Below are 14,669 nucleotides of genomic sequence, written 5' to 3'. Positions count from 1 at the left end.
TTCTTTATTCCATTTCTTTTCATGTAGACAAACATGTGAATAGTTCATATCCATCCTTCACTATAGGAAGCATCAGAATGATATCGCAAACTCCAATAGTCTTAGACACCAATGACTATTCATAAACATTGGGGATATCACAGCAGATATTTAAAGAAGATGGTGAATCAGCAGGAACTGGGCAGCAATCATTATGTACAGAGAGTAATTTAGTCATCAAACAAGATGACAACATTTATGACTTATCTAGTGAAATTATTATCCCAGAGGATAAACCACACACATTTTCTGAGTTTTCAAAACATATTAAAGAAGGGAAAAGTCTACAGTCTAGCCAAATGATTCATACAAAGGAGAAACCTTTCAAATCTACAGAATGTGAGAAAAGCTTTAGATGGAAGTCTCATCTACTAGAACACCACAAAATTCACACAGGTAAGAAACCACACACATATACTGAGTGCGGCAAATGTTTCACACAAATGGATCATCTGAAAACTCATAAAAAGATTCACAAAGGAGGAAAGCCTTTCACATGTACAGAGTGTGGAAAAAGTTTTCCACAAAAGAGTAATCTGAAAAAGCATGAAAGGAGTCACACAGGGGAAAAACCGTTCACATGTACAGAGTGTGGAAAAAGTTTTACACAAATGGTTAATCTGAAAACTCATGAAAGGAGTCACACAGAGGAAAAGCCTTTCACATGTACAGAGTGTGGAAAACGTTTTATACAAAAGAGTGATCTGAAAAAGCATGAAAGGATTCACACAGGGGAAAAGCCATTCACATGTACAGAGTGTGGAAAAAGTTTTACACAAATGGATAATCTGAAAACTCATGAAAGGACTCATACAGGGGAAAAGCCATTCACATGTGCAGAGTGTGGAAAAAGTTTTACACTAATGGATAATCTGAAAACTCATGAAAGGATTCACACAGGAGAAAAGCCGTTCACATGTACAGAGTGTGGAAAAAGTTTTATACGAAAGAGTGATCTGAAAAAACATGAAAGGATTCACACAGGGGAAAAGCCGTTTACATGTACAGAGTGTGGAAAAAGTTTTACACTAATGGATAATCTGAAAACTCATAAAAAGATTCACACAGGGGAAAAGCCTTTCACATGTACAGAGTGTGGAAAAAGTTTTACACGAATGGATTATCTGAAAACTCATGAAAGGATTCACACAGGAGAAAAGCCTTTCACATGTACAGATTGTGGAAAAAGTTTTACACGAATGGATCATCTGAAAACTCATGAAAGGAGTCACACAGGGGAAAAGCCTTTCACATGTACAGAGTGTGGAAAACGTTTTACACGAATGAGTCATCTGAAAACTCATGAAAAGATTCACACAAGAAAAGATTCAGACAAGAGCCTTTCACATGTACAGAGTGCGGAAAAAGTTTTACACAAATAAATAATCTGAAAACTCATGAAAGTATTCACAAGGGAAAATACCTTTCACATGTTTAGAAAGTGGAAAAAAGGTTTTTATTGAAGTCAGGTATCACATAACACCAAATATTTACACACAAACTTTATATACACAGTGTACAACCTTTTTACAATTATCCTAAAGAGGAAAAACTCTTTAAATAGAAACATCAAAAAGGATCCTATTGGAAATAATACTTTATAAATTCCTGTTATAAAAGCCCCAGACTGGAAGTGCTCTCCTGCTGTCCTTTGTTCCTCTATATATGTGCACCTCAGTTTCTCTCATATCAATGTGATAGAATCTAAACACCACACAGGAATATACAAATATGTCCTCATACTGACCAGTTTACACAACCATTCACCATTAAAGAACCCCCAGTATTGTTTATTAATATGCCAGTGTTAGGAGTTGTATGTTTGATTTACATAGGGAGGAAATAATTACATTTACAGAATAAAGAGTATTTTTATGAATCAGTCTCAAATGATTGACATCTGGGAGATATATTTAATGTGCACATCATGTGGATAAACCTTTTCTTATAGCAATAGATGCTTAGCATTGTACATGTTATATACCAGAGGAATTACTGAGGGGAAACTGATTTTATTTAATGAGACACAATATCAGTAACCGGTACATACGTGATCATAATCAGTTTCATTTAAATGGCTACTATAAGCCACATGTATACTGGGTATGTAATATGTATGGCATGTTCTGTAACTTGATATTATGTCTGTTAGATGTTTTCATGTTAGTTAGAAGCCACAAGAACTGATAATAGCACATACTGTATATATATAAAGGGAACATTATATGTCTGATAAATACAACATACAAAGAGTGTGGTACACACGACTGTGTACCTACACCCTTAGGGGGCGCCTCCTGAGCCAAGAGCAATAATGGTAAAATCAACAAAAAACAATAATGTCAAACTATATACCATAAGATACCAAACAGTGTCCAATGTGAATGGTGAAGAAAAAAGTCCCAAAGCAGGTAATTACAAGAACAGCAAGGCAGCACTCAGTCATAGGATGATATTACTAATTTGTGATACCTGTATGCTATAATTTTTATTTATATGTTAACATGTATCAAACAATATTCTCTTTATATATGACACCAACTAGACATCTTGATCTATGTTTATCATATACACATGTTGTACACCTTACATTGAACTGCCTGTTGTTGATCGTCACCATACCAACCCATTTGCATACAGCTGTCAGCAATTAATTGTCTTAATTGTTTGACCTATCAGATTGTTTGTCCACTGATCATTGTTTGTTATATAGCAAGTTGTTTTTTAATGTGTTACATATTTTTTGGCCTGATGAAACGGATCTGAGATAGCTGAGAAACGCGTCACTTTTTAATAAAAGTTTTTTATCTATACAGGGAGTGCAGAATTATTAGGCAAATGAGTATTTTGACCACATCATCCTCTTTATGCATGTTGTCTTACTCCAAGCTGTATAGGCTCGAAAGCCTACTACCAATTAAGCATATTAGGTGATGTGCATCTCTGTAATGAGAAGGGGTGTGGTCTAATGACATCAACACCCTATATCAGGTGTGCATAATTATTAGGCAACTTCCTTTCCTTTGGCAAAATGGGTCAAAAGAAGGACTTGACAGGCTCAGAAAAGTCAAAAATAGTGAGATATCTTGCAGAGGGATGCAGCACTCTTAAAATTGCAAAGCTTCTGAAGCGTGATCATCGAACAATCAAGCGTTTCATTCAAAATAGTCAACAGGGTCACAAGAAGCGTGTGGAAAAACCAAGGCGCAAAATAACTGCCCATGAACTGAGAAAAGTCAAGCGTGCAGCTGCCAAGATGCCACTTGCCACCAGTTTGGCCATATTTCAGAGCTGCAACATCACTGGAGTGCCCAAAAGCACAAGGTGTGCAATACTCAGAGACATGGCCAAGGTAAGAAAGGCTGAAAGACGACCACCACTGAACAAGACACACAAGCTGAAACGTCAAGACTGGGCCAAGAAATATCTCAAGACTGATTTTTCTAAGGTTTTATGGACTGATGAAATGAGAGTGAGTCTTGATGGGCCAGATGGATGGGCCCGTGGCTGGATTGGTAAAGGGCAGAGAGCTCCAGTCCGACTCAGACGCCAGCAAGGTGGAGGTGGAGTACTGGTTTGGGCTGGTATCATCAAAGATGAGCTTGTGGGGCCTTTTCGGGTTGAGGATGGAGTCAAGCTCAACTCCCAGTCCTACTGCCAGTTTCTGGAAGACACCTTCTTCAAGCAGTGGTACAGGAAGAAGTCTGCATCCTTCAAGAAAAACATGATTTTCATGCAGGACAATGCTCCATCACACGCGTCCAAGTACTCCACAGCGTGGCTGGCAAGAAAGGGTATAAAAGAAGAAAATCTAATGACATGGCCTCCTTGTTCACCTGATCTGAACCCCATTGAGAACCTGTGGTCCATCATCAAATGTGAGATTTACAAGGAGGGAAAACAGTACACCTCTCTGAACAGTGTCTGGGAGGCTGTGGTTGCTGCTGCACGCAATGTTGATGGTGAACAGATCAAAACACTGACAGAATCCATGGATGGCAGGCTTTTGAGTGTCCTTGCAAAGAAAGGTGGCTATATTGGTCACTGATTTGTTTTTGTTTTGTTTTTGAATGTCAGAAATGTATATTTGTGAATGTTGAGATGTTATATTGGTTTCACTGGTAAAAATCAATAATTGAAATGGGTATATATTTGTTTTTTGTTAAGTTGCCTAATAATTATGCACAGTAATAGTCACCTGCACACACAGATATCCCCCTAAAATAGCTAAAACTAAAAAAAAACTAAAAACTACTTCCAAAAATATTCAGCTTTGATATTAATGAGTTTTTTGGGTTCATTGAGAACATGGTTGTTGTTCAATAATAAAATTAATCCTCAAAAATACAACTTGCCTAATAATTCTGCACTCCCTGTATACACTTGCTATTCCCATTGGGATTATTTTCTTATGTAATTGGGCTGGACCTGTGGCTATTGGCATTTGGAGATATTTCCTGTCTTCACCTGGAGGATTCAGTCTACTGGGCGACTGATAAGTCCCAGCTTGCTGTGAGTGCACCTGCAGGTGCTCTGGATCTTGTAAGTGAAATTGCTTACCTATTACCTGTCCTGTATCAAACGTTACTGGGCTATGGTTGTATACTCTGTGTCCATCCAGGAACTCTGATTCAACTCTTTCTAAGGATCCTGTCTGACTGCCTGATTTCGCCAGTGAGCTGGACCACTGTGAGGCTCCAGTCTGTACCATCAGCACCAGAGGGTGCGCTCCTTTTGAGAGTATCCATTTTTTCTTGATCTAATTGAAGTCTCTGGTTGTGGCTGTACTAGGCCATGTTTTGGCTCCTCTGTTTTCACTCTTATGTCTGATAAATCCCTTTGTATCAAGAGCACAAGTGTTAGGTATATTTATACCATTGTGTGCATATATCATGTAATGCTGCTGTTTACTATATAATGATATACAATGTTTTTTCATGCAAATAAAAAGTGATTGTAATCCAGACCAGTATTTTGTGTTTTTTTGTATAATTAAAAACCCAATATCACAGAGTAATTAGGAAAACATCATCAAAGACAGAAGCCAAATCTGACAGTGAAAGTTAAACGCTGATAATTCAGATAGAGCAGCAATTTTACCCAACTTTCCTATTTACTTCTATTATCTAATTTGCTTTGTTCTTTTGCTATCCTTTGTTATGGAGTTAACCTAGGCCTAGATTTAGAGTTTGGCGGTAGCCGTGAAAACCAGCGTTAGAGGCTCCTAACGCTGGTTTTAGGCTACCGCCGGTATTTGGAGTCAGTCAAAAAAGGGTCTAACGCTCATTTTTTAGCCGCTACTTTTCCATACCGCAGATCCCCTTACGTCAATTGCGTATCCTTCTTTTCAATGGTATCTTCCTAACTCCGGTATTTAGAGTCGTGTCTGAAGTGAGCGTTAGAAATCTAACGACAAAACTCCAGCCGCAGAAAAAAGTCAGTAGTTAAGAGCTTTCTGGGCTAACGCCGGTTCATAAAGCTCTTAATTACTGTGCTCTAAAGTACACTAACACCCATAAACTACCTATGTACCCCTAAACTGAGGTCCCCCCACATCGCCGCCACTCGATTAAATTTTTTTAACCCCTAATCTGCAGACCGCCACCTACGTTATCCTTATGTACCCCTAATCTGCTGCCCCTAACACCGCCGACCCCTATATTATATTTATTAACCTCTAATCTGCCCCCCACAATGTCGCCGCCAGCTACCTACAATAATTAACCCCTAATCTGCCGACCGCAAAGCGCCGCCACCTACGTTATCCTTATGTACCCCTAATCTGCTGCCCCTAACACCGCCGACCCCTATATTATATTTATTAACCTCTAATCTGCCCCCCACAACGTCGCCGCCAGCTACCTACAATAATTAACCCCTAATCTGCCGACCGGAGCTCACCGCTATTCTAATAAATTTTTTAACCCCTAAAGCTAATTCTAACCCTAACACCCCCCTAAATTAAATATAATTTTATTCTAACAAAATAAATTAACTCTTATTAAATAACTTATTCCTATTTAAAGCTAAATACTTACCTGTAAAATAAACCCTAATATAGCTACAATATAAATTATAATTACATTGTAGCTATTTTAGGATTAATATTTATTTTACAGGCAACTTTGTAATTATTTTAACAAGGTACAATAGCTATTAAATAGTTAAGAACTATTTAATAGTTACCTAGTTAAAATAATTACAAAATTACCTGTAAAATAAATCCTAACCTAAGTTACAATTAAACCTAACACTACACTATCAATAAATTAATTAAATAAAATACCTACAATTACCTACAATTAAACCTAACACTACACTATCAATAAATTAATTAAATACAATACCTACAATTATCTACAATTAAATAAACTAACTAAAGTACAAAAAATAAAAAAGAACTAAGTTACAAAAAATAAAAAAATATTTACAAACATAAGAAAAATCTTACAACAATTTTAAACTAATTACACCTACTCTAAGCCCCCTAATAAAATAACAAAGCCCCCCAAAATAAAAAAATGCCCTACCCTATTCTAAATTACAAAAGTTAAAAGCTCTTTTACCTTACCAGCCCTGAACAGGGCCCTTTCCGGGGCATGCCCCAAGAAATTCAGCTCTTTTGCCTGTAAAAAAACACATACAATACCCCCACCCAACATTACAACCCACCACCCACATACCCCTAATCTAACCCAAACCCCCCTTAAATAAACCTAACACTAAGCCCCTGAAGATCTTCCTACCTTGTCTTCACCTCGCCGGGTTCACCGATCGGTCCAGAGTCTTGATCCAAGCCCAAGCGGGGGGCTGAAGAGTGATGTCCATCCTCGGGCTGAAGTCTGGATCCAAGCGGCGGCTGAAGAAATCCATCATCGGGCTGAAGTCGGAAGTCCATCATCGGGATGAAGTCTTCTATCAAGCCGCATCTTCAATCTTCTTTCTTCTGGAGCGGAGCGGAGCCATCTTCTTCCAAGCCGACGCAGAACATCCTCTTCAACTGACGACTAGACGACGAATGACGGTTCCTTTAAGGGACGTCATCCAAGATGGCGTCCCTCGAATTCCGATTGGCTGATAGGATTCTATCAGCCAATCGGAATTAAGGTAGGAATATTCTGATTGGCTGATGGAATCAGCCAATCAGAATCAAGTTCAATCCGATTGGCTGATCCGATCAGCCAATCAGATTGAGCTCGCATTCTATTGGCTGATCGGAACAGCCAATAGAATGCAAGCTCAATCTGATTGGCTGATTGGATCAGCCAATCGGATTGAACTTGAATCTGATTGGCTGATTCCATCAGCCAATCAGAATATTCCTACCTTAATTCCGATTGGCTGATAGAATCCTATCAGCCAATCGGAATTCGAGGGACGCCATCTTGGATGACGTCCCTTAAAGGAACCGTCAGGGGCTTAGTGTTAGGTTTATTTAAGGGGGGTTTGGGTTAGATTAGGGGTATGTGGGTGGTGGGTTGTAATGTTGGGGGGGGGGTATTGTATGTGTTTTTTTACAGGCAAAAGAGCTGAATTTCTTGGGGCATGCCCCGCAAAGGGCCCTGTTCAGGGCTGGTAAGGTAAAAGAGCTTTGAACTTTTGTAATTTAGAATAGGGTAGGGCATTTTTTTATTTTGGGGGTCTTTGTTATTTTATTAGGGGGCTTAAAGTAGGTGTAATTAGTTTAAAATTGTTGTAATTTTTTCTAATGTTTGTAAATATTTTTTTATTTTTTGTAACTTAGTTCTTTTTTATTTTTTGTACTTTAGTTAGTTTATTTAATTGTATTTATTTGTAGGAATTGTATTTAATTAATTTATTGATAGTGTAGTGTTAGGTTTAATTGTAGATAATTGTAGGTATTTTATTTAATTAATTTAATGATAGTGTAGTGTTAGGTTTAATTGTAATTTAGGTTAGGATTTATTTTACAGGTAATTTTGTTATTATTTTAACTAGGTAACTATTAAATAGTTCTTAACTATTTAATAACTATTGTACCTAGTTAAAATAAATACAAAGTTGCCTGTAAAATAAATATTAATCCTAAAATAGCTACAATGTAATTATTATTTATATTGTAGCTATATTAGGGTTTATTTTACAGGTAAGTATTTAGCTTTAAATAGGAATAAGTTATTTAATAAGAGTTAATTCATTTCGTTAGATTTAAATTATATTTAATTTAGGGGGGTGTTAGTGTTAGGGTTAGACTTAGCTTTAGGGGTTAATACATTTATTAGAATAGCAGTGAGCTCCAGTCGGCAGATTAGGGGTTAATGTTTGAAGTTAGGTGTCGGCGATGTTAGGGAGGGCAGATTAGGGGTTAATACTATTTATTATAGGGTTAGTGAGGCGGATTAGGGGTTAATAACTTTATTATAATAGCGGTGCGGTCCGGTCGGCAGATTAGGGGTTAATAAGTGTAGGCAGGTGGAGTCGACGTTGTGGGGGGCAGATTAGGGGTTAATAAATATAACATAGGGGTCGGCGGTGTTAGGGGCAGCAGATTAGGGGTACATAGGGATAATGTAAGTAGCGGCGGTTTACGGAGCGGCAGATTAGGGGTTAAAAATAATATGCAGGGGTCAGCGATAGCGGGGGCGGCAGATTAGAGGTTAATAAGTGTAAGGTTAGGGGTGTTTAGACTCGGGGTACATGTTAGGGTGTTAGGTGCAGACGTAGGAAGTGTTTCCCCATAGACAACAATGGGGCTGCGTTAGGAGCTGAACGCAGCTTTTTTGCAGGTGTTAGGTTTTTTTTCAGCTCAAACAGCCCCATTGTTTCCTATGGGGGAATCGTGCACGAGCACGTTTTTGAGGCTGGCCGTGTCCGTAAGCAACTCTGGTATCGAGAGTTGGAGTGGCGTTAAATATGCCTGTACGCTCCCTTTTGGAGCCTAACGCAGCCATTCTGTGGACTCTCAATACCAGAGTTATTTTAAAGGTGCGGCCAGAAAAAAGCCAGCGTTAGCTACGCAGGTCGTTACCGACAAAACTCTAAATCTAGGCGCTAGGAAGTTAATATTATGTGAACTTAGGGGTGTGCACGTGTAGTTATGGGTGTGCACCTGAAGCTGTCTCGCGCTGCGGGTAAAGGCCAGATATGTTTGTCCTTGCACAGTCTCCACTGCGCATGACAGCTTCTGACAAACATACTTGTCCTTTTATTATATAGGATATGAAGTTCCCAAGAGCTAATACACAGATATGGACCACTTCAGTACAACAGATAACTGTGCCTATGTACAGCATGTGAGAGGAGAAATAAGGTTATCAAATTTACATAGAAAAATCTAAGTCATTGTAAAACAAACAAACATTATGGTGTTGAATATCTAAAGCTCTGGAATGGCGAGATTATTTAAAGGGATAGTAAAGTCCAAATTAAACTTTCATGATTCAGATAGGGCATGTAACTTTAAACAACTTTCTGATTTACTTTTATCAACAAATGTGCTTTTTTCTTTTGGTATTCTTTTGGTATTCTTAGTTGAAAGCTAACCCTAGGTAAGTAAGTACTTTTACATAAGGATCCATAGGAACACATGTATAAATCAGGGGCGTGTTAACACATAGGCCAACAAGGCCGGTGCCTATTGCGGCAGAATTTGGAGATGGCACTTGGCCGCTGCTGCACTGAATATGTGGGGCCAGGCTTTAAAAAAAAAAAAAAATATTGACAAGGCATATTATTTTACATTTAAAAAAAAAAGTTTTTTTTGGGCCCGGGAACTTTTCTGGGGGACGGGGCAGGTGCGGGCTCAAATGTGCAGTACTGTGGAGGGCTAGGGGTATGACCGGCAAGTGCTCTGTCTGTGGATATAGAGAGACAGTCAGTTATGAAGTGGAACAGAAGGAAGAACTTGTCTGAATTGAAGGTTACATAATGTGGCCGTGCACTTTAGCAATCCAGCCTGGGGTTGTTTAGCTCTGACTGCAGTAATCAGCACACTCAGTGAAGGAGCCTGCTGTGCAGTTGTTGTTTTTTTAAATTCCCCTCCCCGCATGCCTCTTCTTATCCAGCCTCTGCCTGCTTGTAGTTGCCAGCCATATAACTTTCATTATGTGTGTGTGCTGTGTTAGTTAAACATTTTACGGCACGTACACCACTGCTATCTAACTAATAAATCAAGTGCTGCAGAGAAACTGGCAGCAATAGTAAGAAGCTACACATGTAGTCAAACTTAATTTGACAGGTGCCACACCCCTTTTTATGTAAATCCCGTCCAAGTCTCCGCCCATGTTCCTGCCCCTAGAATCCGCCCCTTTTTAATATTGATAATGATTTTGATATGGTAATGATATAGTTGCGTAATAAATTAAATGTATTTTTATTGATTGCAATGATTTTGATATGGTAATTATATAGTTGCGGTATAAATAAAATGTATTTTTATTGATTGAATGATTGTTTTATGAATGAGCATGTTTTTACTTTACTGTGGTATATGTAATATCCAATAGGTTTTGTAGTGAATATTTTTAATACGCTTTAAATTATTTATGTCTAAGGATATGGGCATGACAAAGTGGTAATAAACATGTTCGGAACTTGCCCGCAGTGCAGAATTCCGTACTAGGGGCAAGTCAGAACTTGATTATTACCGCTTTGTGTGCCCCCTTAGTAAGTAATTTTGTGCGCATGATATTTTTTTAGGCTCCTGTGTTTAAGAGAGTCCAATTGTGTAATGTATTACTACAGATTAATAGTTTAAATAATAGAATAATTTTAACACAGACACAAATACAAATTTCAATAGTTTTATTATGGAGAAAAAAACATTTAAACAATAACAAACTTACAAAGATAATACAAAATAAGAAAAAAAAATAATTTAAAACTCAATCATTTATTTACATGTTCAACCAAGTAGTCGGTAGTATAAGTCTACCAGTTCTTTTTTTAGGTAGTAAATAACCATGAGGACTTGTTAGACCAGGGGGGCTTAGTGAGCTGGACCTTAAAAAGAAGACCCCCTCATCTCTTTCTTGTGAAGGGGTTTGAACATTAGTTGCTGAATTCTCATTTAACATCTTTAAACAAACCATCAAGGTTTCCCTGATTGTTGTATTACCTACAACACGCGATGGGATGTTCAGTTCAGCCATTGCACTCAGAAATGTATTCCAACCTTGTGGTGTCTTCCTAATTGTAACATTATTATTTTGTGTAACACCACGCACCAGATCGAGTTTATTTGACCCAGGCACAACACGCTCTTTGTATACAAATTCTCATTTGTCATTCCACCCAGCAACGTGTTTAGCCTGAACCATTTTACTGAGTAGAAGTTCAGCATTCTTTTTTTTTTTTTTTTTATATTTTTATTGAGGCAAATAATAAAACAGTACAGAGCATAGTAACCACAAACATAGGCCCTTAACCCGTAAGGGCAATTGTCAAAAGTATATATTGCTGCTAATACATTGAGCATGACATACCATATTTTGAATCATTAATGAGAACTGACATTGCAAAAACAATAGGTATTAGAGAACAAATAGTCAAAAATAGGGTAAAAAATTGTAATGCTTCCTGTGTGGTCAAAAGACAGAAAAACTGACCTCGGGTTTTTTAGGTATATAACATATAGGGCCCTTTTTGGGTCCTCAGGACTATAAACATATACATATATTAGGGAGAGGTTTATCAACCATAACTATAATGAAGGACTCTTGTGATGTTTATAGGGGGTCATAGATGGGATCTGTGTCCCTTAGCTTAAGAAATAAGCCCCTGAAGGGGGGGGGGGGGACAGAGCCTATTAATATAGAAACAAACTAGAAACAAAAAGTAGAAGATAGTAGAGTTGGACATAAACTAGTACTAGGCGAGTAAATAGGGCTGAACAAATTTCTCTAACCTTAACATATAGGAATTACCAGCAGCAAGAGAGTTATAGAAGGTCCGCTGCCCCGGCCACCGGCAGCTTCATAGTTAACAATATAGAATTACCTTTGCTGCAAAGTTGTTGTACTTACAGGTTAAGTCTTGGGTTTTTATCTACCATTGATTAACTTCAGTTCAGTAACAAGACACACTACCTGAGTATGGGCCCTATACCCAAGCAGCGCACTGGCAACAATGCATAAGTATTGTTTAACAGAAATCATCTAGTATACTGGTACCGGCTAGAGTTAAGTAACTTAGGGCTGAGTGTTGCCAGATATAGAAAACAATAAAGCAGTACAAGAAACATCACATGTTACACTGCAGTAAAGAGAAAGAGTTTGCCTTCACCCTGACGTTAATTAAACCCTCCATGAGCATATAGAGGATTGTGCTGCTGATTCAAAGGTTCCTTAATCTATTTTCTGTCTTTAAGTTGCAGTATAAATGACATTGGCACTCAAAAGTATTTACCGCCCAACTCCTTAACTTAGTGCTAACATAGCAAGTTGAACAAGAAATGTGAACTGCGTACATATGATAAGTTGTTAATTAACAAAACTAATTTCAAGATGCTACTTAACATTTTAAGGGGTCTAAAACTAAAAGGGTATCTACAATAGTCCCACAGTACAGTCTCAGGTCTGGACTCAGCAGCCTACCCCACACCAGCCTGTCTGCTGGTTTGTATTAGGAGAGTGGTAGCAGGCAAGCTGTCCTGTTCTAAGTCCAAAGAGATGGAGCCAGCAGGTGTCCTGATCTGAAATGTCTCACTCACCCGACTGTAACACAACTCAGCCGGTCGGCTGTTAATGCTGTGGTTTAATTTCCATCCAACACCATTTACAACCATAGAAGATATCTTAATGACGCTCCATTAATGAGAGGCCATTGTCTCCTTTGTATGCGGCATTGACAGCTTACTGTGCCATATGGGGCGCCACATGTTAATCTCAACTGGAGAGACCCTGTTAGTAAAAGTCCCATCTACAATCTATTATACTTGACCAGCCTCCCTCCTCTGTGGTCACTTTAACGCTGCACGGCTCCCGTTCATAAGTGTAGGAGTCCTCTATAATTCCAGGGAATTCCACACAGTCCGACTGTGCAAACTCTAGATCGTGGTGTTGACGGGACTGCTCGAAATCATCCGGTGGGTATATTTCAGGAGCCACAACCATGTTTGCACTCACATTATCTACTAGCAGGCTCCGATCATCGGCACTGTCATCACATGGCTTCGGAAGAGAAATATACTGCAGTCGAGACCCGGCGCCATCTTGGATTGCCGGACGTCGTTTAATTTGTTCAGACCATTGTGTAAGAAGTACATATAGGTCCCCAAAGTGATCTCTTATCAAGTCACACAGACTATCCTCAGACATTCTCACAATCATTGTCCATAAGGAAGAATCTTTCCAGCAGCGTTAGCGTCATCTTGTAGCAGTTGCTACTGCCCTGTTAGTCAAATAGGCAGGAGCTCAGAAATAAAGTGTACAGTATATTCTTGGTTCCTTTAGGATTGCAGTATATATCTACAGCTTGAGATCTAGGTGATGGATCAAAAATATACTGCAAATCTGACCCCAAAAACTCAAATAATCAGTATAAAATCCAGGAGCTCCTGTAATATGCTTCCAGTCGCTTCGGCAGTTGACTCCGCCCCCCAGCATTATTTTTAAAGTGGTTATTTACACTACTAACCACTTTACAAATTATAGTGTTAGTTTCTGTATCTGTAGCATGTAAAGTCGTTTCTTTTGGTGGTGGATTAACAGGCGGCATTAACAGCTTAAAAAACTAATTTTTCCCCCTCATTTTATTTAGCACCCACCAAGTATTTTTGCCACACAGTTGTATACCTCTTTATTTTGTCCCCATCAGATAAATTACTCTGCAAAATAGAAGTCATTTCTGCATCCAAGTTTTGCACCACTGACTCCCGAGATTTTGCTACAGAATTTGTTATATTTTGAAAACGGTCCATATCTTTTTTAGGAACATTTCTCACTATAATCCATTAGCGGTTAGTAATAGTCAAAGGACCAGTTAGCAATGGTATAGCAAAGCCAAGCAGTGACCCAATAAATCCTCCAGACTGTTTCACTAATCGTTTATTTTTAACAATAGATTTTTTTTGTTGCTCAAAGCTTTTATAATTTTGCGCCACTTATTAAGTGCTCCTATTTGTCTAGTCGATAAGGCTATTTTACCTTTTAGAGTATTGAGCGCAATCTCACATATCGTAGTGACTAGATCATTAGATGCTGAACCCAAAATCTTTTTTCTTTTAGCTGCTGGTGCACTCAATAAAGCTTTTAAAGCTGGCCAATTGCGATGGAGTCTTTTAGACATGTTTGCACCGCGACAGTTGCTACAATAAATGACTAAAGGCATTCATTCTGTCTCTTTTTAGTGTTTTTTTTTTTTAAGCTATACACAGCTGGTAATTCAGGGGGAAAGATACCGGTTCTTAAACGGTATTCATTAGGTGTAGTAGATCTTAAATCAACTAATGGGGGGGCGGAGCTAATTGCCTAGTGAAGCAGACGTGTTTGTCTTTAGCTCTCTGCTTATAAGGGATAAAAACAGTGTTTTGTCTACTAATTAGAAGCCTAGTTTGACCTTTTGGAGCCTAATATCAGTTACCCAGAGGAGGACACTCGTTTTTAAAGAGCTCCTGAATTTTTCGGACTAACTTGGTGCAGTGCACAGGGCCGCAGCAAGCAACATACAAG

General features: G+C 38.5%; 1 protein-coding gene across 1 annotated transcript; it reads left to right on the top strand.

Moving 5' to 3' along the window:
* Positions 1-431: 431 nt before the first annotated feature.
* Positions 432-12,134, top strand: LOC128661321 (gastrula zinc finger protein XlCGF8.2DB-like; the record flags this gene model as incomplete). Its single annotated transcript, XM_053715590.1, has 2 exons — positions 432-1,388; positions 12,066-12,134. Coding segments are annotated over 2 exons (1,026 nt in total), but the record flags the coding sequence as incomplete, so codon positions are not given.
* Between the last annotated feature and the right edge of the window lie 2,535 nt (positions 12,135-14,669).

This window comes from Bombina bombina, chromosome 5 (genome assembly GCF_027579735.1).
Source record: "Bombina bombina isolate aBomBom1 chromosome 5, aBomBom1.pri, whole genome shotgun sequence".
In the NCBI taxonomy this organism is placed as follows: domain Eukaryota; kingdom Metazoa; phylum Chordata; class Amphibia; order Anura; family Bombinatoridae; genus Bombina; species Bombina bombina.
The sequence above is the reverse complement of the archived record's forward strand: the minus strand, read 5'-3'. Positions and strand labels throughout refer to the sequence as shown.